At 49.0% G+C, this 23487-nt stretch overlaps 10 protein-coding genes across 10 annotated transcripts; 7 read left to right on the forward strand and 3 right to left on the reverse strand.

Annotated features, from left to right (window-relative positions):
- Positions 1-2662: 2662 nt before the first annotated feature.
- On the reverse strand, positions 2663-3408 carry N7525_011244 (RraA family protein; the record flags this gene model as incomplete). The annotated part of the gene is made up of 2 exons (XM_002560870.1): positions 2663-3289; positions 3355-3408. 2 exons carry the CDS (start codon positions 3406-3408, stop codon positions 2663-2665), a joined length of 681 nt encoding a protein of 226 aa, XP_002560916.1.
- A 311-nt stretch (positions 3409-3719) lies between these two features.
- Positions 3720-6135, forward strand: N7525_011245 (uncharacterized protein; the record flags this gene model as incomplete). Its single annotated transcript, XM_061215407.1, has 3 exons — positions 3720-4246; positions 4306-4514; positions 4541-6135. The coding sequence occupies 3 exons, from the start codon at positions 3720-3722 to the stop codon at positions 6133-6135; spliced, it is 2331 nt and encodes a 776-aa protein (XP_061067919.1).
- Positions 6136-6782: 647 nt separating this feature from the next.
- N7525_011246 (uncharacterized protein) lies at positions 6783-7450 on the forward strand (the record flags this gene model as incomplete). The annotated part of the gene is made up of 2 exons (XM_002560871.1): positions 6783-6848; positions 6896-7450. 2 exons carry the CDS (start codon positions 6783-6785, stop codon positions 7448-7450), a joined length of 621 nt encoding a protein of 206 aa, XP_002560917.1.
- Positions 7451-7808: 358 nt separating this feature from the next.
- Positions 7809-8080, forward strand: N7525_011247 (uncharacterized protein; the record flags this gene model as incomplete). The annotated part of the gene is given in 2 exon segments (XM_061215408.1): positions 7809-7875; positions 7890-8080. 2 exon segments carry the CDS (start codon positions 7809-7811, stop codon positions 8078-8080), a joined length of 258 nt encoding a protein of 85 aa, XP_061067920.1.
- Positions 8081-9213: 1133 nt separating this feature from the next.
- Positions 9214-10170, reverse strand: N7525_011248 (uncharacterized protein; the record flags this gene model as incomplete). The annotated part of the gene is made up of 2 exons (XM_061215409.1): positions 9214-9783; positions 10126-10170. 2 exons carry the CDS (start codon positions 10168-10170, stop codon positions 9214-9216), a joined length of 615 nt encoding a protein of 204 aa, XP_061067921.1.
- Positions 10171-10224: 54 nt separating this feature from the next.
- Positions 10225-11845, forward strand: N7525_011249 (uncharacterized protein; the record flags this gene model as incomplete). Its single annotated transcript, XM_002560874.2, has 3 exons — positions 10225-10634; positions 10688-10914; positions 10974-11845. The coding sequence occupies 3 exons, from the start codon at positions 10225-10227 to the stop codon at positions 11843-11845; spliced, it is 1509 nt and encodes a 502-aa protein (XP_002560920.2).
- A 1897-nt stretch (positions 11846-13742) lies between these two features.
- N7525_011250 (uncharacterized protein) lies at positions 13743-14709 on the forward strand (the record flags this gene model as incomplete). Its single annotated transcript, XM_061215410.1, has 2 exons — positions 13743-14282; positions 14425-14709. 2 exons carry the CDS (start codon positions 13743-13745, stop codon positions 14707-14709), a joined length of 825 nt encoding a protein of 274 aa, XP_061067922.1.
- An 895-nt stretch (positions 14710-15604) lies between these two features.
- On the reverse strand, positions 15605-19081 carry N7525_011251 (RIC1 family protein; the record flags this gene model as incomplete). The annotated part of the gene is made up of 6 exons (XM_061215411.1): positions 15605-16141; positions 16177-16392; positions 16444-16922; positions 16975-17242; positions 17299-18693; positions 18758-19081. The coding sequence occupies 6 exons, from the start codon at positions 19079-19081 to the stop codon at positions 15605-15607; spliced, it is 3219 nt and encodes a 1072-aa protein (XP_061067923.1).
- Positions 19082-19367: 286 nt separating this feature from the next.
- Positions 19368-20541, forward strand: N7525_011252 (uncharacterized protein; the record flags this gene model as incomplete). The annotated part of the gene is made up of 3 exons (XM_002560877.1): positions 19368-19370; positions 19420-20414; positions 20472-20541. 3 exons carry the CDS (start codon positions 19368-19370, stop codon positions 20539-20541), a joined length of 1068 nt encoding a protein of 355 aa, XP_002560923.1.
- A 589-nt stretch (positions 20542-21130) lies between these two features.
- N7525_011253 (Zn(II)2Cys6 transcription factor) lies at positions 21131-23441 on the forward strand (the record flags this gene model as incomplete). Its single annotated transcript, XM_061215412.1, has 4 exons — positions 21131-21509; positions 21566-22068; positions 22160-23181; positions 23237-23441. 4 exons carry the CDS (start codon positions 21131-21133, stop codon positions 23439-23441), a joined length of 2109 nt encoding a protein of 702 aa, XP_061067924.1.
- Between the last annotated feature and the right edge of the window lie 46 nt (positions 23442-23487).

The raw sequence follows: 23487 nt of genomic DNA on the forward strand, positions 1-23487 counted from the left end.
GCTTCTGCTCCTCTCCCTTTGACCCATTGAATGGCAACTTGACGGCCTCGTTTTCATGTCTTAAGGATTTCGGACTGGACCACGAGTGTTTAGGGTCTCCACAAGCAATTGCCATAATGATCTGATAAACTAACTGATACCGAAAAAGGGTCCCAGCCCCAGTCATCGTGTGGATAATGTGACATAAAGCCATCCATCGCAGACTCTATAGATGGCTCACCTGAATAGCAGGCATGCAGAGGATCATAAGCCGTCGAAGAGGAATCAATATTGTCATCAAAAGGCGCCTAGGCACTGCCCAAAGGTCGAATGGCATGATCCATTCCTCGGCCTATCTGGAGGGTCTCGGTAGTCGGGGTATCGTTCTCGTCTGAGTTGAACGACTCAGTTCTTCTCTTTTTCACGTTCGGAGGCAAGCCTGGTGGAGGGGGAGGCTCTTGGACATATGACGCGGGAAATTAATCATCAAGTCGATCATTTTCTCGAAGCTCTCTTTGCCGGCCCGGACTGATGGCCACCATTGACTGCCAATACTAAGATGATTTGAGCATGTTCGCAGATTGCGTAGTATTTTCTCGAAGGGTACCGTGCTCTGCAGATGGCGAGATGCCCAAATGCAATAAACAATTGTGGCACCTGAGAAAAATATTCCGTGAATATTGCGCCAGGTGCATAAGAGAGGTTCTTGGTTGCTGAGGGTATCGTACACTTGCAAACGTTTACTGCAGCTGTGGTAACACAGGGAAAGTGCATCTTGATTTGGCGAGGGGAACATTTGAGATGGCTGGAAAAGGAGAGTCACAGTGTTGTGGTATATCTGCTCCAAGCGCAGCTTTTGACAATGAAGTTTGACTTTATCCTCTTCGTCCATGTCGGGAGTTGATGAAATATTTGATACGTCAGTCAGCCAACCGTCGAGGTCTGGCTTGATCTGTTTTTGAATTTCTGGGATACTTGTTGGCCAAACAAAAGTTCGGGTGTCGGTTCAAGGATCTGGAAGATGTTGATCTAACTTGGAGCGCCAAATGGAGAGGACGAGGTTTTGGCATGGAGGTAGGTGTATTGGAAGCTCACTCTTGGATATGGTGGTCATATCCAATATTTCTGACTCGCCAGGGAGTCGAATATCAATCTTCGTACTGTGATTGCGACCGCAGAAAGCTCACTGAAGGCGCACCTGCTTCCCGATGAAAGGCCAGATCGATACAATGTGCCATAACAACGTGCGACAATGTCCACACACCAACACCAGCAGGCTCGATCAAGCTTTATACCGCCAGCAGAACCAGAGCTTGGACGAACTGTATCGAAATGCGGGAAAAATAGTCCGAAGAAGTTGACATTGCCATGCGGTAAAATTTGGAGGGCGAATGATCATAACTTTTCTTCCGACTTAGGACGGTAGCAACAGGTCTGAATACCACGAAAATATGATATATGGCCATAGAGATGGACATGGGTGTCATCTTTCTATCACCGAGGGTCTCAATCTTGCCATTGTATGGAAATGGACTCGCAGCATCAATCCAGCCGTTTCTGTCGGTGGTTTCATCATACCCTTCTCGAGCACATGTGTACAATGCTTCATAGGCATGTAGCAAAGATGCTGGATGCAAAAAAGCCTGGTCAATATGAATCTTTTCAAAGTAAACACCCAGCAGGATGCTGGCTTCTTCCGGCGAAGGAATTCCGTATCAGGATTTTAGTGGAATTAAATACCAGCGAATGTGGCCAACAGAATAGAGAAAATCATCCTGACAAAGATCCCAAGTAATGTTTCTGTCGAAAATCAGACTCCAACGAGAGCATGCCAGGATCGATCGCAACGGAGCGGGCGAGCTTTGACAGAAAGAGGGGAGCCGATATCCAACTCCTCCATGGTCGGATGCGACCTTTGATTCACTGGGTTTTCTTCCCGGGAATATCCTTCGGGGAATTCTCGAGCACACAGAAATGTTTCAATGAAGTCCATGTTAACCTGCGGCCCTTGCGACATATCGAAGTCGGGTTAGATCGAGAGGACCTGCTGCTCTAGGCATGTAATCCTCGCCCCGCATTTTACTGTGAAGTCTCGTGGTATGGACAAATGGTTGTTACCACCGTGGATATCGATATATGAGACCTCTGCTCGGGCGCAATTACCACAGGCAGGTATTCCCCCACCGTATTTGACGCGCTTCTTTCGACATCGCAGACATGCCGATCGCACCTTCCTGGGCGGGGGAGTGGCTTCTTCCACCATTGCCTTGGAAGAAAGTGAGATGAAGAAGACTGTCTGGAGCCACCGTGCTTATTTGATAAATCCAGGGTTAGGTGAACTCCATGATACTCAGTCAAGTGTTACGAAAGGTGCAAATTCAGGTGTGGCCTGGGGAAAATCAAATGCTTGGCGCATCCGGGGTACAGCAACGGGCCCCCGGGGCCCCGGGGCGAATGCCGGATGACTAAATTGGACATTTTCTCCACCTGGGCAAGCCCTGGGGGTTACGAGGGCTCTGGTGAGATCTATTGTAAGCTATTCTGTTGTTATGCCGATTCAGCTTTGGCAATCAGGCGCTCTGGGCATTACGAATCATCTGGAGCGAGAAGAGCTTTTGTACAGCTTTATGAATTTGATAGACACTAAAATGCCCCGAAGGAGCGTGCATTGCGAGAAACTGCTTCATTTCCGAAGCTTCTTGATCGTAGGACCCAGCTCTTCACCGGCTTCAAGTAACTCCAATGTCTTTTGGTCGATCTCATACCGCTCTTGACAGAGACGAACACAATCCTCGATGTGGGTGACAGGAATCGAGACAACACCATCCTGATCACCAAGGATATAATCACCTGGCTCAATAGTAACCTTCTCATCAACCTCAACGTTCTCATATTGGACAGGAACATTGAGCTCCGACGAGCGTGTAAAAGTGTTCGACCCAAGTATGCTGATTCCCCGAGCAAAAAGACCCATATTCAATTCCTGGTGCTCAGAGATATCACGGAAGCGACCGTCAATCACAACACCAGCAGCTCCGAGTTTCTTCGCCCGTGTACTCATCAAGCCTCCCCAGCATGCGCTGATCAGACCCTTCGGCTGGGAAACAAACACCACACTGTCCTTTGGGATGGCATCGGCGAAATGACAAGGTGGACTTGGAGAGGTTTTGTCCGAAGCAGGTACCATGCGAACTGTGTATGCCGGACCAAAGATCTTGGCTACTGCGCCGTTTGACCCTGGGCTGTACATTTTGAGGCCGGAAAGGTATCCTCCATGACGGAGACCTAGACTGACCAGGGCATCTCCAATCTGCAATTCCATTTGTTAGTAAAGAGATTCCATGAAGATGCGCATTATATATAAGATAAACTGACGTCGCACGACGCGAACTTGCCCAAGGCTTTGATAGCTTTTGCACTTGCGACCATGTTGTATTATGACACGATTAAATGAAAATAAAGCGACAATATTTGGAAGTTTGAAATCAAGGACTCCCATATGTTACAGCCCCAATCGAAAGTGCCGTAAATCGCAAGGGATAAATTCAAAGTGCCGATGAGGTTGATGCCCGAAGTAACCCGGACCCACCCGGAGCGCTCCAGCGAATTCTCCGCATCTGGCGGTTCGAAGGGAAGTCGGAGGCCAAAAATGTATACTATAAGCAGATTTCTTTCGATGGCCATGGCTTCGCTGTTAGGTCTTTTTCATTGTTCACGCGATCGTGTTGAGCCAAGGCAATATGATGCGAAACTCCCGGGTCGCGCAAGCATCTAGATCACAAATTCTCAACTCGACCCCGAGGCGATTCAATCATGGCCAAGAAATCCTTGGTGTCAATTATCACAGGCAAATCGCAAATCTTGAGGTTCTGAAACAACAGACTCAGCGACCGTTGACCTTGACCGAGAAGCTCCTCTATAGTCATATCATCGCCGGTGACAAGGAGTGGAACCTAGAGAAGATTGAGCGCGGAAAAACAATTTTGGAGCTACGACCTGACAGAGTTGCCTGCCATGATGCTACTGCGACGATGGCGCTGTTGCAATTTATCAGTGCAGGTCTCCCTCGAGTCATGGCGCCTACGACAGTACACAGTGACCATTTGATCATTTCGGAAAAGGGTGCCGCTGAAGACCTGCAACGTGCGACATCTGAGCATGCGGAGGTGTATGACTTCTTGAGTAGTGCTTGTAAGAGATATGGTATCGGGTTTTGGAGACCTGGGTCCGGAATCATTCACACTGTGATCTTTGAACACTATGCAGTGTAGGTTCACAGCGTGGATAAATAACTTAGGAGTATACTGACTTGGACCTTTTTTTTAGCCCTGGTGGTCTGATCATTGGAACTGATTCCCATACCCCAAACGCGGGTGGCCTAGGCATGCTTGGTATTGGAGTTGGCGGCTCTGACGCCGTGGACGCCATGTCTGGGATGCCATGGGAATTGGTTGCTCCAAAGGTGATTGGTGTTCGCTTGACTGGCCAGCTCAGTGGTTGGGCATCAGCGAAAGACATCATTTGCAAACTGGCCGGTATTCTCTCTGTCTCTGGTGGCAAGGGCTCGGTGATAGAGTTCTTTGGCCCGGCACTGAGACCTTGGGTGCAACCGCCATGGCTACTATTTGTAACATGTCTGCCGAAGTTGGCTCAACATCGTGTATTTTCCCATATTCGGAAGCCATGCGACGTTATCTTGATGCAACGAACCGCCAGTATGTGTCGGAGGCAGCTGCCAAGCTCCAGAAGACCATCTTGACAGCCGACGAGGGCTCGCATAACTATTATAATAAAGTTATCGAGATAGATCTCGGCACACTTGAGCCGCACATTAACGGACCGTTCACGCCAGACTTGGCGCACCCCATCTCACAACTGAAGACTGCCGTCACCGAAGAAGACTGGCCAACGAGCCTGAGCCATGCCATGGTGGGAAGCGGCACAAACAGCTCCTATGAAGATCTCCATAAGACCAGGCAGGTAGTTGCTCAGGCGAAAAGTGCAGGAGTGAACAAGTTCAAGGTCCCGTTCCTCTTGACACCTGGAAGTGAACAAATTCGCGCGACTGCTGAGGCAGACGGGATCCTAGATGAACTGCGGGAGGCCGGAGCTGTGGTGTTAAGCAGTTCATGTGGTCCGTGTGTTGGATCGTGGGACCGCAAAGACGTAGATGTGCAAGGGAAAGAGAAGAACTCAGTTATCTCGAGCTTTAATCGCAACTTCATTGGCCGCCATGACAGCAATCCTGCCACTCATTCCTTCGTCACTTCACCAGAGATGGTGACCGCCTTCGCTTATTCTGGACGACTGGACTTCAACCCTTTGACTGACAGCATCCCTGTTGGTGATTCATCGTTCCAGTTCACACCCCCAACAGATTGCGAACTCCCTACGAATTTCGAGACTGGGGTCGATACCTTCCAAGAGCCACCTTCCGACGCGTCCGATCTATCTATTGCCTTGGACCCCAAATCAGACCGATTGCAGCTCCTGGCACCCTTCCAAGCATGGCAACCACAGTGCGCCAATGAGATGAAGCTATTGACTAAAGTAGCTGGCAAATGTACCACCGATCACATCTCCCCTGCTGGTCCATGGTACAAGTATCGAGGCCACCTGGAGAACATCAGCAACAACATGCTCACTACCGCAACGAATGCGTTCCTACCTAACACACCACGAACCTTGGGTCACACAAGGAATCCTCTGACTGGTCAAGTCCAAGTAGTCCCGGAGGTGGCGCGAGAGCTGCAGCGTCTCGGTATTCGCTGGTGCATTGTCGGTGACCACAACTACGGGGAAGGCAGCTCGCGCGAACATGCGGCTCTAGAGCCGCGATTCTTGGGTGGTGCAGCGATTATTGCCCGGTCTTTTGCTCGCATTCATGAGACAAATCTGAAGAAGCAGGGCATGTTGCCTTTGACTTTCGATGACCCTGCTGATTATAATTTGGTTGCGGAAGGGGATCGCATCACTCTGCTTGGAGTTGAGGAGGGAGAGTTCCAGCCTGGAAAGCAGATTGTTATGAGAGTGCAACCTCGCCGTGGTCAGGCTTGGGAGGCTCGGTTGAACCACAGCTATCACTTAGGGCAGATTTCTTGGCTCCGGGCTGGAAGTGCGTTGAATCACATCAAGGCGAACATGCTTCAGAAATGAGGCCTCTCTCTGGTTTTTATGGAGGGGGCTGGTTTTGCTTCTCTATTTCGTTGGTATATTTGTGCATCGTAACCCAGCAATTTGTAATTCACCATTAGAGACTGTACATGGCACATTGCACCCAATGTTCCTTTTTGAAATTGTAAACTGTCTCTCTCTATCTCTCTTCCTCCCTCAGTCTTCTGTTAGGCAGTCAATACAGTCATTCCGCTCTGCTTGTTCTCGTTGCCGCCATCACTATCACACACGTGAGGTACATAAGGCACTAGGTGAGGTCGTCGTTGCATTGTATAATGTAGACCTTAAATTCTCTCCACGTTTTCAAACTTGGGCCGGTTAACCGTGTATGGTCCAAAAGAGCTCAAACGGACCAGGTGGTGATTGCTTCGAGCTGAGTCCGAAAAAAAATAAAATAAAAAGAAATAAAAAAAAAATAAAAAAAAACTATATTCACAACCCCTTTAAACCTATATTTTCCGTCCTTCAGACAAGGTGTTAAGCAAGTTATAGTTAGTAAGAGCATGGTCGTTGATATTCACTTGTGTGTATCAAAGAATTATGGGTTAAAGGAATGATTTGTGGGTTCCTCACCATATCAGCCCCTTCCCCTTTTCCCTTCTCTTCAAGCTTGCCAACCTTTCCTCGTAATGAATGACATGGATTCTTTGCCTCCTCCTCTATGGGGGACACTGGCTGTTGAACAATATCTTATCGTATGTTGTGCCTTTTTGTTTCCACTTCAGATGCTAATCCTGTGCAGACAAACTGGAATAACTCCACCAAAACCCCCGACCAGCAACGAAGAATGTTGGTCGCTGAGTTCCTCGACATGGAATTTATACCCCTTGAATGGGCCGAAGATTGGGATAGCCTTCCAGCGGGTATCAACCCACCACGTGCGCCTACAATAGAGGAGGTAGACACAATTCTCCGACCTTACCGTAGCGACGTGCTTCGATGGCACGCAATGAATCTTTTCAATGACCAGACTTGTCCCGCTTTACTACGCACGCACTATTGCACCGACGAAGAAGAGAAAACCAAACATGATGACTTAATGACTAAATGGGCCGATTCAGATCCCTTTGAATCAGAAGCCTGGTGGGCCGTTCTCAATAATGCGGATCTCTTCAACTTCGGCTCGGAGTGGCGGCGTGTGTACGAGATTCTTCCTGAGCTTGCGGGCCCACTTGAACCCGAGGTCGATGATGAACTGAGGATTCCGCGCGCCCGTAAAGCAGAAGACCTTGAACCTTTCCGCTTTGATCTTAAAACGCAAATTGCCGAAGCAAAAGAAGAAGCCCCGGAGGCTTAGCGCGATGACCGAGACACGATCATCGATAGCCTCGCGATATGGTTACAGAAATGCGCCACGAGGACGTATCTTATCCTTACGGACGAGGAGGCTTTCCGGTCTGGAAGTTTGTATATGCTTTATCTAGATGGTTTCCGAAACGTCATTCGCGAGGTCGTATGGATCCTGAGATCCACGATCTCTTTGGTGTGATTGGTACATGGATGGAAACCAACGCCTTCCTTGAGGGCTCTACTGTCGGGGAAAAGTATCGAGCCAGTGCAGAATTAGGGAGGGAACTGTATCAATTGACGGAAGAAGGACTTGCAGACCCTAATCAGTAGATGAAATGAAGAACATAGTGTTGCATATATACTAGATGTGTCATGACACGCACTATATATATCGGAGCCTGGAATATCTGAGCGTGACGCTCAGATATAGTGGTCTTTTGGCCTAGTGTGTAACTCGCCAGTCCAGGGGCAGGTTTTAACAAGATGGGATGAACTAAAAGGTGAGAAGTTGCCAGACACTTCGCAGTTCGCTCCGACAGAGGGGTCCGTTTGCGGCGTCTTGCAAATTGCTGTCTACTCCGCCAAATGGAAAAAAAGAAAGAGATTTACGAACAGATTGGAAATGAAAAAGTCTTGACATTCAAGGCAAGTTACCTTTCATGTTCAGAACCATCCAGATCCGCAGGCTTCAATAACTGAGCCATCTTGGCATTGTCCACATCCTCCACATATTCAATGCCTAAAAGGAGAGTCAGCAAGTACTTGAGTAGACATCGTTCGGCGTCCACTACTTTCAATTCCGCATACTTGCAGTCGTGGGTCCAGTCTAACGCAAAAAGACATAGTGTTCCAAGGTTAGATAGCCCAATTGCGAAGAAAGAGGATAGAAGCTTACCAGTTCGTTTCTGCCATGATGCCCAATAATCTATCTTCTTGGAATCTTCCCGGGACTCAGGGTCCAGTTGTTTCCAGTTCGATGAAGGTTGTGACCTGCCAGTTCTTCATAAGAAAGAGTGCATTTATTTTAGGATACTAAGTATAGAGAGAGAAAGGGGAAAGAAGAAAGGATCTATAGCTACGGGATCCTTATGCATCCTTCCTACCAAACCAAGCAAACACTCCAAGTCGGGGACAGCGCTGGTAGAAAACTCTGTCCTGACTTACCATATAAAAAAGACAAACAACGTCACATAATAACACCTAGACTTCCAGATCGTCACAAAGGTTGTCCAACCAATTCTAAAAATAACTTGACTAACACCGTAGTTAACTCGTTAGGGTCATTTTTAACTAACTGCACACTCTCAGTCCATTTTGGGTATAGTTTTCCTTGGGCAACCATTGTCATGCTTCGTGTAATTTAATATGGTATCTGATGACCCTATGTACACAGTAGGGTCAGGGAAGCAGAAGGGAGAGAGTTTCATTTTGAGGAAGGAGACGCGGGGTCACCTGGCCTTTGGCGCTCTATAGCCCTAACCTCGACCGCCTTCGCCTGAGCCGCCAGCTCAACAACTCCTTTCAGCTGTAATACTAACTTTCTGCATGGCACACCTAGGGGCAACTCCTTTATACAAGAGAATGTATTCTGCAGACTGATAACAGGCTTAAGATATCTATCCTTCATCTCTTACGGTTGGGTTGTCTGCAAGGTCAATGATCTCCCTGGCTGTCTGCGCACGGAAGTCTCTACTATACCTTACAGTAAGAAGTTCCCAGAATTTGACGAGAAGGTATGAAGGTATGGCCCTCCCAAGATCCGGTCTCAATCTAGTAGGCACGGCATAACATTGCTATACAACCAAAGAGAGCCAAGGCCGTTTGTTGAGGCCTCCATTGTGGAACAACAGCTGAGTCTGCCACCGTAATAAAGAAGGACAGAGTGGTGTTGTTCTTGGTGTTGTTCTGGCTGTTGTTCTGGCTGTTGTTCTGGCTGTTGTTCTGGCTGTTGTTCTGGCTGTTGTTCTGGCTGTTGTTCTGGCTGTTGTTCTGGCTGTTGTTCTGGCTGTTGTTCTGGCTGTTGTTCTGGCTGTTGTTCTGGCTGTTGTTCTGGCTGTTGTTCTGGCTGTTGTTCTGGCTGTTGTTCTTGGTGTTGTTCTTGGTGTTGTTCTTGGTGTTGTTCTTGGTGTTGTTCTTGGTGTTCTCCTTGCTGCTGTTGTTCTTGTTCTTGGTGTTGTTGGTATTGTCCCTGTTGTCCCTGCTTTCTTGGTGTTGTTCCTGGCTTTGTCCTGGCTGTTGTCCTTGCTTTCTTGGTGTTGTTCCTGGCTTTGTCCTGGCTGTTGTCCTGGCTTTCTTGGTGTTGTTCCTGGCTTTGTTCTGGCTGTTGTCCTTGGTGTTGTCCTTGGTGTTGTATTAGTGAAGGTCCAGGGGAGAGCGGGCGTAGCCCGTACTCCTTCTACCTCCCTTGGGGTATTGGAAAGCAACTTATTGATGAGGGTACATAGCCCCAAGTTGGCTGCCCGTTCTTCTCTGCCAGCTGAGATGAATGCAGGAGTCTTTCAGTGACAGGTTTCAGTGACAGGCAGGAATTCCCCTGAAAAGGCGGTAATCGTACTTAACCTTAGAAACCGGTAGACTGCAGAAACCGGTAGACTGCACACAGTTTGTACAATTCGTTGTGGGTGACCGCCTGAATCGATAAGCATCCCCGCACCAGGAAGGAAAACAACCTGGAACTCTTACCTCTGTTTCCACTTCCACTCCCTCCCATAGCTCCATCCCTCCCATAGCTTAAGTTCGAACCCGATGCAAGCTTCAATTCCTCTCTCACAGGGCGGCATCATGGGCACAGTTGAGACGATGTGGCAGCTCGACACCATGGGCCTAGCCTCGCAGTTCCTCGATGCTTCCGTGACTATGCCATTGAGACTTGAGAATTTCATCGACAACGAATTCATGGGCATTGCGCACACATCGGAATGGATTGACTCGCTGTCTCCCTACTCGGGCAATCTCTTACTGAAAGTACCCCGCACTCCTGGCATCGTCGTCGACTATGCCATCGATGTCGCTCACCGAGCTTTGCGTGAATGGTCGCAGGCCCCCGTTCAGTTCCGGGCTCTGCATCTGTTTCGCATTGCATCAATCATGGAAAGCAAGAAAGACATGTTCATCGTCTGGGAAAGCATCGACCAAGGCAAGAGTATCGATCGGGCGCGGGCTGAAGTCGACTGTGCCATTCAGCATTTCCGGTTCGTTTCGTCTCCTTGCGGATGTGATTTCGTCTGACCTTCCTTCTTGTTAGATTCTTCGCGGCACACATCGAGCAGGAGGAAACTGAAGTAGGCCTCCAGAAAGGCAAAACAGAAGAGACTTTCATGCACAAGCAGCGAGTGCCGGTTGGCGTCTGTGCCATTGTCGTTTCATCCACGATGCCGCTTTACCTTTTGACGTTCAAGATCGCTTCTTGTCTCGCATTCGGATGTACAGGTGTCGCTAAGCCAAGCGAGTTGACCAGCACGACGGCCTTTTGTAAGTGATTTTCCCATGTGACGGCATTGCAGAAATTCACTAACAATGGATGATAATAGTGCTCGCCGAGGTGTTCCGTCAGGCAGAGCTACCAAAAGGGGTCATGAACATCATCTTCGGAGATGGACCCGGCACTGGTTCGACTCTTGTCCGCTCCCCGCGTATCCAAGGAGTGTCGTTCATCGGACGGGCCGAGACAATCATGCAGATCCGGAAGGACACTGCCGGCGACTTTGGCAAGCATCTGTGCTTCGATCTCAGAGGCATTAGCCCAACTGTGGTGTTCGAGGATGTCAACATTGTGCAGGCAGTTGATGCGGCAGCGCGCGCGGCGTTCGACAACAATGGACAACTCTGTGCCAGCGGTTCCGTGATCTACGTTCACAGATCCATTTACGCTGCGTTTCTGCAAATGCTGAAGGCGTACATGCAAATCAATCCCGAATTTTATATGAAAGTCGGCCCGGTTGTTTCTAAGGAGCGCTGTGACAAGATCAGATCTCTCCTGCTACAGGCTCGTGGAGAGGGTGCCATGTTTATGACTGGTGGGATCCCTGAGCGAGTTCCTAACCGTGGTTTCTGGGTCAATCCCACTGTCTTGTGCAACGTGCACCCCGATAGTCGTCTGGCACGAGAGGCGATGCTCGGTCCCGTGGCCGTTGTTTGCCCATTTGATGGTGAGGAAGTAGTCAAACTGTGCAATGACAACCCCAACGCAGTTAGCGCTCTTGTGATGACCGATGACCTGCGTCGGATGAGGCGAGTCGCCCAGCATCTTGATGCAGAGCTGATGTGGGCGAACTGCCGCCTTGGGGGTGAGCTTGGCGCGGGCTTCAACGACATCAGGGCGACTGGCTCGGGGCGTAAAGCATGCCAGCGCAGTCGCGATGAGTTTACAACACTGCGGACTATGCATTTTCCTGCTTACTAGCTGTGACACGTTGATATTCCCGAAAGATCCCACGAAGATGCAGTAATAGGGGACGACGGTGGATCTCGGATGCCGAGGATTGTCCTAGGGACATTAGTGCTGTTTGTGCATAGCAACCTCGAAGTAGTTCAGTCTTTATCAGAAACAAACATAACACGTTCAACATTTCCAAATAGTAGATATCAGTGTGCCTCTTGAACCGGAAAGACATTGGGTATGTTGACGTTTCGTCGATTTTACCTCGTGCGTGTGGATTGAAGTGGGACACGCTGGCAATCATTATTGGCTCCAAAGCAGAAGCGGGTCTCTTGGCCTCGACGGCCTCGATGGCCTCGATGGCCTCGACGGCCTCGGCGCTGAGGTGACCTGATTATCCCGAAATAGTTAGCTTATGCAACAATTTATAGATCCTTGTCTATACTTCAAGTCCGAGTCCACTCAATATTTCAGCCATCTGGATTCGAGGAGATCAATTATAGACCGATACGGGTCAGTATAGGTTCAAAATTTTGATACCCGGATGGCCCAATTAGCGCCACCCAGTACACCGCCCTGGCCGACCGCCCTGTACAGTGGATTGTAAATCATATAGCTATGTGAAAATGAAGGCTTTCTCTCCTACATATACAAATGCATGCATGAGTGAAAATGAAGCCTTTCTCTCCCATGCAGGTACGCGCATCTTCAATTTTTGAGGTGGTTTACCTGCTCCCTCTCTCCAGTATGAAAATGAAGCCTTTCTCTCCCATGCAGGTACGCGCATCTTCAATTTTTGAGGTGGTTTACCTGCTCCCTCTCTCCAGTATGAAAATGAAGCCTTTTCCTCCATACAAATGCGTACATTTCCGATTTTTGGGGTGGTTTGTACTTAGATTATTAAGGCATAGTTATGTAGTTACTAGTAATTCAGGTATCTTGATTTTTCAACTATACCGCTGGGTAGTATAGGTATAGGTATGCTGGGAAATATAGTGGGAGTGTTTGATAGAGATGATCTACGATGAAAAGTAGATGTCTCTGGAAAATGTGATAGTGCGTGCGTGCGTGAAGAAGTGTGCAGTAGCAAGTGGAGTCCCGTGACTAGGGCACGTGGTCTCCAACAGTGTTAATCTTACATTCGGCGCCAGAGCCCTATTAAAGGAATTCAGTGATGGCCTGGAAAAGGTAGGGCCACCGAAATGGAAAGAGAATCTTTGTTATGTCAAGATGATTACCCATGTTTGACTCTCTGTCTTTGCTTGCAAGCTTTGGCGAGGTATATCACTCAGCGCATATGGATGAGCTATTACTCGCAAGCGGAGAATATATTTTGTGGTTCCTGGTTGTAACTGATATAATGTATGCGAGAGAGGACCTATATATCAAGGTTCCTTGGAGAGAAGCACCTCTTCAGTTTATTTTGGCCCATCTCCATCCCAATGGCCACATTTCCATGTCACTTCATGATTTCGTCTTCTATTGGATCCATATCTTCCAAGGCCGTCCCTTTTGCTATACATAGCCCACCCCTACTTCATATCTTAGAATAGCATTGTTCCAACAAAGCAATTTCTGTTTCCCTTTGTTGGCCGAGAGCTCTTTGTGAACTTATTTGTGTACTCTTTGTCGCGGGTCTCTGCTTTCTTTGTACTAACCCACATGTAAACAATTGATATCTTCATGCCTTGTATGGGCTCTCGGGTGTTCTATTTCCGTCGAGGACTCGTTTCATCCTTCTTTCGATGGGCCCCATTCAACTAACCACAAAGACCAATTCGCCAGGACTATATAATTGAGAACCTTTCTCTCCACTTACAGGTATTTATCACAGATCCAATTGTTACAAATCACAATCAACCAGACTCAAAGTCCTCTCCTTTTCGCAGAACACGAGACAAAGCAAGACTCAGATTATAAAATGGCATATCAACCAGGAAGACTACGCAAACCAGTAGCGCAACCCGAGCAAGTGCTAGGCAAACGTAGACGCAGCCAGGAAGATAGCAGTGAGACGTCTAGGTCCGCGACTCGGCCGCGTCTGGCCACGAAATCCCTTCAATCCCCTACCCCGTATCCAATTCCAGATGCCGCCAGTCTGTCGTCAGGAGAAATTTCCCTCACGCCCCCTTATTCCCCTACAGATGATGATACACCCCCGGTGTCGGATGACCAAGTCGATGAATATCACCTAAAAGGACATGCATACCAAGCATGGATTGCCGACCCAACTCTAGCCGGATGCCTATGTGGACGAGCAAGCAAGACATTGTTCGAATTACTCAACGCCAATAATGAGAAAGAGAGATTCACTTGTCCAGAAAACCATTTTGATGACCCGCCTCTAACCATTCAAGAGGACTTGCAACAATTAGGGCTCCCCAAAAAGAGAAAAACAGTACCGCTTCTCAAAACTGTTACACTACGGTTACGACGAGAACAACTCCAAGAAGGAAAGCCGGTATTACCATTCCATTGCAGAAGGCGTTCTAATTGCTGAATGTATTTATAGACACACGGGACCACATTGGTCCAATATCGCTATTGCTCAGTATAGTTTTGACCATCCCATCGATACTCTCAAGTATCTTTATTTTACTCAGGTCCAGAACGATGAGACCTTGCCCTATGTGCAGGAAATTCTCTACCCAAGACATGATGTCAACTGGCCCACGCTCAATCGAATCGAGAGTCAAACATGGGAGTATGATACCGACGAGTATAAAGAGATCCTAGGTACAAAGCTAGGGAGGGCGGCGGCGTGCCTTGTGATAGGGGCTTGGGAGAGAGGTACGCATCGCATCGCTAGAATTCACACGCTCGGCCGTCAGTACGAGATACACCTACGATTTGATATAGAGGCATTGCCTGCAGCGCTAACCCATTGACCGCACCTGTTGAATGTGTTTAGGTTTATTTCGCACGTTTTCTGTCTATGGATAGTTCTTCTTTCGGGTGAGTCGCGATGATTTTTAAACTGATTATTTGTTATAGTGGTATTCAGGGAATGCAAGATACGTTATATTGACTTGATGTGTGCTTCAGCACTGGTACTCTGAGATTTCCTTACAGACTTTCCTAAATTCCCTAATTTTCTATGTAAGAACGGGCGTAAACTGAATTTACCAATGGCTTTCGGGCCACAGTGCTCGCCTTATACACACCGTACATGGTGTCGCTACATTAGCCGTCAAGCTCACAAGGTTGCTGTAGTTGTATAAAATGTTCCCAAAGATATATTCACATCTTCAAAGGGCCCGTAATGGACCCCTTCCAAGGTTATCTCAGAATTATTACCAGTTACATGACGGCTCAAACAGGCACAGGATGTCAAGGCTGATGACATTACAATTGTCGTGTGAGGGAACCATCGTGATCAGCACGATCTAACCGAATATCTTTACAAGACCGACATTGTTTGCAAGTACTTCAAGAAGCAGTTCTAGAATGAAGCTGTGATATCTCACTTAGGATATACCTAGTGAGCACTACGTAATAGGATAGCGCTGTTGCTGACGTTAATTCCGTAATTTCCAATTGAATAGTACGTATGGTGTTAGCAGAGGCGGCTGTCGCGAATTATAGGATCGCGGTTGGATATAGACGCATTCAGGGAGTGGAGTTACATTATGTGGTCGATTGACGTAGGCTATGTGCTCGTCTTCCATGTAACATGGATGCTGCTGTCGAAACTTCTGTTTGTAAGGCAACTTGACGGTTACGATGAAGTTATTGTCTGACTATTCTTCCTACCAACCAAACTCCAATTAATTATCTATTTTGCTAATCCGCTGAATACGAATGGTCATCTGATACATCACCATCTCGCCGGCTTGGACGGGGCGAAAGAGGCGATGTTGGGGAAAGAGACGCCCACGATGGTGACCTAATAGGGAGGTTCAAGCCGAGACCTTGGACACCTGCAGGACCAAATCGGGATGTCGAGCCGGGAAACGCGCCTTTCATGGCAGGTTGAGAGTCGGATCGCAGACCAACTCGGGAAATTGCGCGACGGAGCATCTCACCTGAAGCATCCAGGGCAATCAGGAAACGAGCCAGCTCAGCACACAGCTCCCAGTCTCCCTTCTGAGAGGCGAGGGCAATCAAACGAACAACGTATTCTTCGATGCGGCCATCATGCCCTTGCTCCTCATCCTCGAAGGCTTGCAGCACAAGAAGGTATCCAACTGCAGTTTTGAGGGAGTCAAGTTTCAAGGCCTGTTCAAATAGATCCTTAGGTGGAGGCAGGTACGTGAACAGTGTTCGCCATGATCGAAGCTCTGTTTTCCGTGTGCATTGTACAACAATCTCAAGGTAATCCTTGGGGGAAGTGAAGCTTGGAGGAAAGCAATGACGGTTGGGAGTAATGGTTCTGCTCGTGCTTGTGGGTCCTCACTTTTACTTGCTCGGCTCTCATTATCCACTTCGTCGTCTAGCACGTGGTGAAGTAGGATTTCCAATCCATGAGCGAAGTAAGACAGATGTGAAAAATGGCGACAGAGAGCGAGAGCCGCAGGGATTCCCACACTGGTTAGGCCATATTGGAGGAAATACGGCAAGAAAAGGTGAGTCTGAGGTGCACACGTCAGTACAAAATACCATCTATCGAGAAAATGGCTTACCCGGATGGCGAATTTCAGAACAGTGAAGGTCACATCGCGTCGTTGCATCATTTCCGATTCAACGCCAAGCACAATGCCTTTGTTCAGTAACACAGACAATGGGTAAAAGTCCAGGGGGATGTTGAGTGGTGCCGGCACCATCTCTTCCCGCAAAATATCTTGGACATCATTCCAAGCTAGCAAGTCTTGTCCACGGAACATCCAGAGAGAGTCGCGGAGCGACAGACTACTGTGGGGTGGCGCTAGTGCCATATCAACCGAAGGACTAGCAGGTAGGGATTCATCAACCTGCGAGGAAAAATTGAAAGAAATCTGGTCGCGCATCAAGATATAATACTCGACATCATGTGATACGATGCGCATATCGTATTTGAGGTCGCCGGCATCTGAGACCGTGGGCTGCAACAGTACCAAATTGCCGTCAACAAGAAGAAGGACAGATGCGACCTTCACGTCTTGAGATGGATCCCCGTTTCCTGCTGTTTGTCAGCAATATATTTAGATGGCGGCAAAGAGAACAAGCTAACTCACGTGTCTGCTCCTCGGGCAATACCCAGCTGATCGATCGGACGCGAGAGGGTGCCCGGACAATCCCATTGAAAGCGATCTGTCCAACAGGGACAAGAGTAATCTGGGGGTGGGTCGAATTAATGATATAGTGGTACAGAATGTTATCGTATGTATAAACCAAGAGAGAATCTTCCCCTGAGGGTCCAATAAACACAACTGGTGATGGTAGATATTCGATGAACATAATCGAATTGTTACCGAGAGAAGCCTCGCGCGAATAAAGACGAATCTTTCAATCAAAGTCAGTCACACATAGAACTAATGCAAGTGGGGGAAATAACGTACCTCGTATGACCCGTCACTCTCCACCGCTGCGATCAGGATGTGGCCATACCAACACATACCCCCTCGCACAGCAAATGAGTTTTCGGCTTTTGAATCCTCGAATACTTTCCATCGGCCGCTGTTGACACTGTAATGTGCAAGACCACGCCGACCTGCAATTGCAACATACCGTCCATCCTGAGACACGACACAAGACCGGATCGGCCACTGGGAATGAAGATATGCCGGAGGGTACTGGCCATGATGCCACAATGAATCCTTCCCTGAGATTGTCATGAGATCTGGAAGATCATGACCGCGGTAGAGAATGAACTCAGTACCGGTCTGCAACAGGCCTCTAGCCAAGTTTGCAGCCGAAAAGCAGCCAGTCAAAGCACTGCGAGCTGTCTCCAGAACCCATAGGCGACGGTCATTTTGCCCAGACAGAATGATGTCCGACCCGCCGCCAATCCAACACCCGTCTGACACCCCGGTTAACCAATCCTCCGAATTGGCGGTCGCCAACGCGGCGTCCACTGAAAAGCTATTTCCTCCAGGCTTCCCAAAGACACTCCATGTTGTCCAGCCATTTTCGTAACCGGCAAAGAGACAATACCCATCCGGGGAATAGGCCATGAAAGTCAAAGCCCCGGTGGTTGTGGACGATGCTGGTAGATGGAGCTTTTGTGAAAGTGGAATGTTGCCCACGTAATCTTTTGCAGTGTAGACCAAGACGTCGCCATTTGAGCAGCTCACAGTCAAAAGAGAGAAACGTGCGTTTACGGTCACCTTCACAGCCTTTTCGCTGTCATCCTTCGGATTATGAAAGCAATGTCCGTGGAAGAGTTTCTTGGCTGCTTCAGGATCCTGCTGTGAGCCCGCATCTCGTTGCACAGCATATGCATGGCCGCTGCTGGTAATCCAAATCAGGAGATTCATCGCACGATCGTATACCATGTCCACGATCGAGACCTTCTTCGAGATCCCTAGAATGCGACTCAATAGCTCGGATGTGGTTTGTGGTCCTCCGGCCTCGGGCGTCCATCGAATGCACTGTATAGCTGGTGGTTTCACAGTGGCGACAACAAGTTCTTGATCTAGCGCCAGCGCCTTGACGATTCCCGACTCGATTTTGATCGCCATTCGGAAGCGGATGCTTATGTCCCCGACCACATTGGCCTCCTCAACGGCCGAAAACAGGGCCAATTGTTGACGACGATGGTGTGTAGAGTTATCAAATCGCTGCTGGTAGACTTGAGTTGTTGAATCCGATGCCACCGAGTACGTAAGTAGGTACCCATTCAGTGTTTGTACAACTAGGATCGTCGAATCCGGGTGCATAAGGAGTGAAACGTTCGGACCATAGGTTTTCAGCGAGAATCGAGTTCGAGTGATTGCTGTAACTACTGCTGTAGGCTGCCAGAATTGTCAGTCACCAACTCAGACTTCCCCATGAACAATAACATCACTGCTGACATACCCGAGTCTGCCAAAGAGCAATTGATGATTCTGACATTGTGACAAACATCTGACCAGACCGGGAAACACAAATACCCCTGATAGCTTCATTTCCCCATTCCGATTTGCCTGTGTCGGTGGACGAGTCGGTTTGCGACTCATGGGGCTGGGTGTCTACGGACTCATGTTGACCGTCATTCCCTCTTTTTTCCACATTGTCGTCAACAGTATTTCGATCAGTAGTTTCAACGGCATTCTGGATTTTGCGATCCTCGTCAGAGGAGGCATACGCAATGTCGGGCCCATTGACCGCGTAGACCCTGGGAACTCCATGAGGCCAGTACATGGCTCAGGTCAGGTTCAGGGGTTAAGATGGATAATGAAGCTCACATGGAGTCATCTCCAGGGAACCAATTCTCCGTCAGCAACGCAGACAAGAATCTCAAAGCACAAATTCAAATGTAAAGTAAAGTCCAAGCGACTTGCATGGAAACAGATCGGGGAAACGATAAGCTACGATCACGTGCAAAAGCACTTCCCCCGCATTGCCTCACCTGTTTTTTTCTTCGATCTCGGTCACTCCTGAACGCGGTTTATCTTTCATTCACAATATTTATTGAAAGATTGCTATAATGGTAAGCTTCTTGGGTGTTGTGAGAGATTCATGGTACTGATTCATTGCAGGCTCCAACAGAAAGCAACAAGCGCTTGGCCTTGGCCATCATTGATTTCCTGGGCTCCAGCCTGAAGGATGGCACCCTCACCGCCGACGACGCCGAGTCGATTGAAATTGCCCAGTCCTGTATCGCGGATACCTTCAAAGTCGACCCTACCGATGAGGCTGCTGTGAAGGATGCTGTTGGAGGACAATCCTTGGTCGGAATCTACAGCGTCTACGAGAAGCTGCGCAACAAGTCGACCCCGCAATCCACCACCGGAGCTCAGACTTCCCAGGAAGAGAAGCCAAAGGCTGGTGTGCCCACACCTGAATCCGACAAGCTGAAGTCTGAGGGAAATTCTCTCATGGCCAAGAAGGACTACGCCGCTGCCATTGAGCAATACACCAAAGCTCTCGAGATTGCCCCGGCCAACCCTATCTATCTCTCCAACCGCGCCGCCGCGTTTTCCGCTTCGGGCCAGCACGAGAAGGCCGCAGCAGATGCAGAGGTTGCAGCTGCCGCCGATCCCAAGTATTCCAAGGCGTGGAGCCGTCTGGGTCTCGCTCGCTTCGATATGGGAGACTACCATGCCGCCAAGGAAGCATACGAGAAGGGGATTGAGGCAGAAGGCAACGGTGGAAGTGAGGCCATGAAGCGTGGCTTGGAGACATCGACACGGAAGCTAGAAGAGTCCTCCCGGACCACCGAGCCCCCATCTGAGGAACTGGACTCTGCTCCTGGCGCCTCGCGTGGTGCTGGCGGTGGTATGCCTGACCTGTCTTCCCTGGCCAGCATGCTTGGTGGTGGAGGCGGCGGTGGTGCTGGTGGTATGCCCGACTTGGGCTCCCTGATGAGCAACCCGATGTTCTCCAGCATGGCACAAAATCTCATGAGCAACCCTGATATGCTTAGCAACCTGATGAGCAACCCCCGCCTCCGCCAGATGGCCGAAAACTTTGGCCAGGGTGGCGGCATGCCTGACATGTCCAGCCTGATGAGCGATCCCAACCTCGCTGATATGTAAGTTTATGAAATATCTGGGCTTCAGAAATCACATTGCTGACAATAGGCTCATAGGGCTCGGAACATGATGGGCGGTGGCGGCGCCGGTGGCGCCGGTGGTGCCGGTGCTGGAGGCCAGAAATAACTTTCTGGTTCGATGCTTGATGCCATGAAATTGAAAGACGCAATCTGATATACCATGTAGCAAATCCACTTTTTCAAAGCGTTCCTTAGAAAGAAAAAGAGTCGCTTCCATTTCTCTTTGGCGTGTCCCCGTGTGGTAGATACATATCTTGACTGCCATATTTACCTCAGTCAAATTTCGATTAAAAGAAACTTCCAGAGTCCATATATTTGTACTCGGCTCGATGTAACAAACATGCTAATTCCATGGGGGAATTAGAAGTCACCTACAACATATTTTACCGGGTTACAACGTTCGCAACGCATCCTTCTCGTAAGTCTTCGTCCTACCCGTGGACCGTTCACTTCCTTGAAGTTTTGATGGGCTTGTTCTCTTAGACTCTTCGTTCGCTTGTGAAATATCGCAATGAGCTGATCCGGGCTATACCGGGTTTTTGTTAGTATTACGGTTTTGGGGGTTGTGTTGACTGTGCATAAGAGCTAGCCGTGCCAAGCCCACCAACACCGAAGCCGGAAACTTCGGCGGTCTCGGAAGTCTTTTGCTCCGACAGAGGGAAAGGGCTGCGATTCCATTTGGATTCCAAGACAAGATGATTTCGTCACGGATTGATGATCGCAGTGATAATGCTAGCCTAGCGACTCGCAAGCGAGGACCAAGGATCACCCGAGCATGTCAGCTTTGCCGCGCGAGAAAGGTCCGATGCGATGGTCAGAGTCCTTGTTCTGGCTGCCGGCCATCCGGGGTTGCCTGTGTCTACCGCACTTCTGAGTCCAAGCGGACGCGGGGTCCTACCCGCGTCAGGTCTGGGAATCCGTCCGAGACCAGTGTCGACAGACCTTTCACCACAACCTATGGAATCCCTCCAGCTGTACAAGTACGCCATGACCCTGTGAAGTACAAGAGGTTACGAGAACTGCGAGCTGGAATTGGTGTGTCTAACCGCGACAGTGGTTCATTTCAGTTCTATGGTAATTCTATACTCTCATTCCATGCCGGGTTTTATTCAGGTGCTGACTGTGCACAGGCCCGTCGTCACACTTCTGCTTTGTTCAACGTATTCACCAGCGGATCAAACGGAGGACTAATGAGGCTCTCTTGACACCCCAGAGCAATCCGATACCGGACGGGGTGGAAAGATGGGGGTTAGAGAGGTTTATGTTCTCAGTGGGTGTAGACGACAATAACGGGAAGTGTCAACCAGATGCATATCTATCCCGTGAAATGGGAGATGCCTTTTTGAATGCGTATTTCGAAATCATCCACCCCCAGGTCCCGGTATTGGTATATTCCGAGATTATAGGCATTTGGGAGGGCTTCTGGAAGACACCTTCTCAGCTCCCTTCTCACGATAGAAGGGACCTTGTTTACATGGCACTCGCAATCGGCGCCCGAGTGTCAAGCTCAGAGGGACGGCAAGATGCTCCTTTATCTGAGGGATGGGGCGATCATTTTTCCCGTAAGGCAAGTGGCTCGATCAAACTGTTTGAAGATCCCAGTCTACATTCCACGCATTTCTTCCTTCTCAAGGTCAGTTAGTTCCCTGTCCAAAAATGGGAAGCACAGTATCACCGCCCACATGTCGATCTGGCCGCTAATATGCACGTGTGTTATGTGACAGGCAGTTTATGCCTACCAGATTATGAGGGCCAATGACGCCTATCTATATCTGGGTCATGCTGCCCGCAGCGCCACTGCCCTTGGGATTCACCGTGCCCAAGTTGTCGAAGGAGCCAACCCGACAATGCACCGCCTCCGTCTTACCTTCTGGACCCTATACGCTCAGGAACGCTCTTGTTCGTTATACACCGGTCGGCCGTCAGCCTTCCGAGATGAGCTGATCGATGCGCCATATCCTGAAGACCTAACCTCTTTGTCACTTGAAACAGACCCGGGGGGAACCCAATATATCCAAGCTACCACCCAATGTGCCATGACACGAGCTAAAGCTATAATCGGAAAGATTGTGGACCGCATCTTGGTGGACATCTACTCCTCCAAAAACATTTTAAACATGAGCGATCTTTGTCGAGTTCATCAAACTGCTCTGGAGTGTGACCTGGAACTGGAAAACATGACTAAGACGCTTCCGCCATATCTGCACTTCTTCGATGACAGCCTGCCTATTGGCGATGGATGGCAGGAAGTACAGCGGGTTATCCTTGGAAATCACTACTATTTGGTGCGGATGCTAATGCACCGACCGGCGCTAGTGTTTGCCACCTTTTTTAACTCCAAGGCGGAAGCACAGGAGCGGGCAGCTGGAACAATGGATATAAAAGAATCTATTGATGCATCTATCTCTTCAGCTAGGAGCATTATTGACTTGAACTATGATGTCTTCTTCCGCCGGTATCCTGGCGTCAAGTTTGACGGGTCATTGGCAACCTTTCTAGTCTCTGCTTGTGTGAACTTACTCTATGATGTGCTTGACTCCGATATGACTGCCCAATATGCTCGAAACACGTTCACCGTCGTCGAGCGTGGCATCCAATGTCTTGATCAAATTCAACACGTGGGCCCAACCACTGGCAAGGCTCTGAGCCTGGATGTGATGAAGGTGGCCAAGGATGCTCTCGGGTCTAACCAGAGCCTGGGTGACCTGGATGAAAATATGACGAGCTTCTTTCCTTGGTTGCAACAGTACGTTCTTTCTCTGTTCCAATCTTATCTAGCGCAGTCTTCTAATTGCACGCAGACCCGATCCCCGGTTCAATCAGGATAGTGTCCCTGTCCTCGAACATGACTCTTCTGCATCCCCTTCAAGCAATGCCATAGCCCCCACCACAGACGCTGGGGAGGGTTACCTGGAATCTTTGATAATGGCACCTGAGGTAAATTACATACCTCACTGGTTGCAAGCGGGATTCCAGCCGCAGGATATACCACATGCTTTGTATTAATATTGCAAAGGTTCTTCTTTTCGGCAATAAATCCATTGATATAGAA

The sequence above is a fragment of the Penicillium rubens genome (genome assembly GCF_028828025.1).
Source record: "Penicillium rubens strain IBT 27055 chromosome Unknown utg000004l_segment0_segment0, whole genome shotgun sequence".
In the NCBI taxonomy this organism is placed as follows: domain Eukaryota; kingdom Fungi; phylum Ascomycota; class Eurotiomycetes; order Eurotiales; family Aspergillaceae; genus Penicillium; species Penicillium rubens.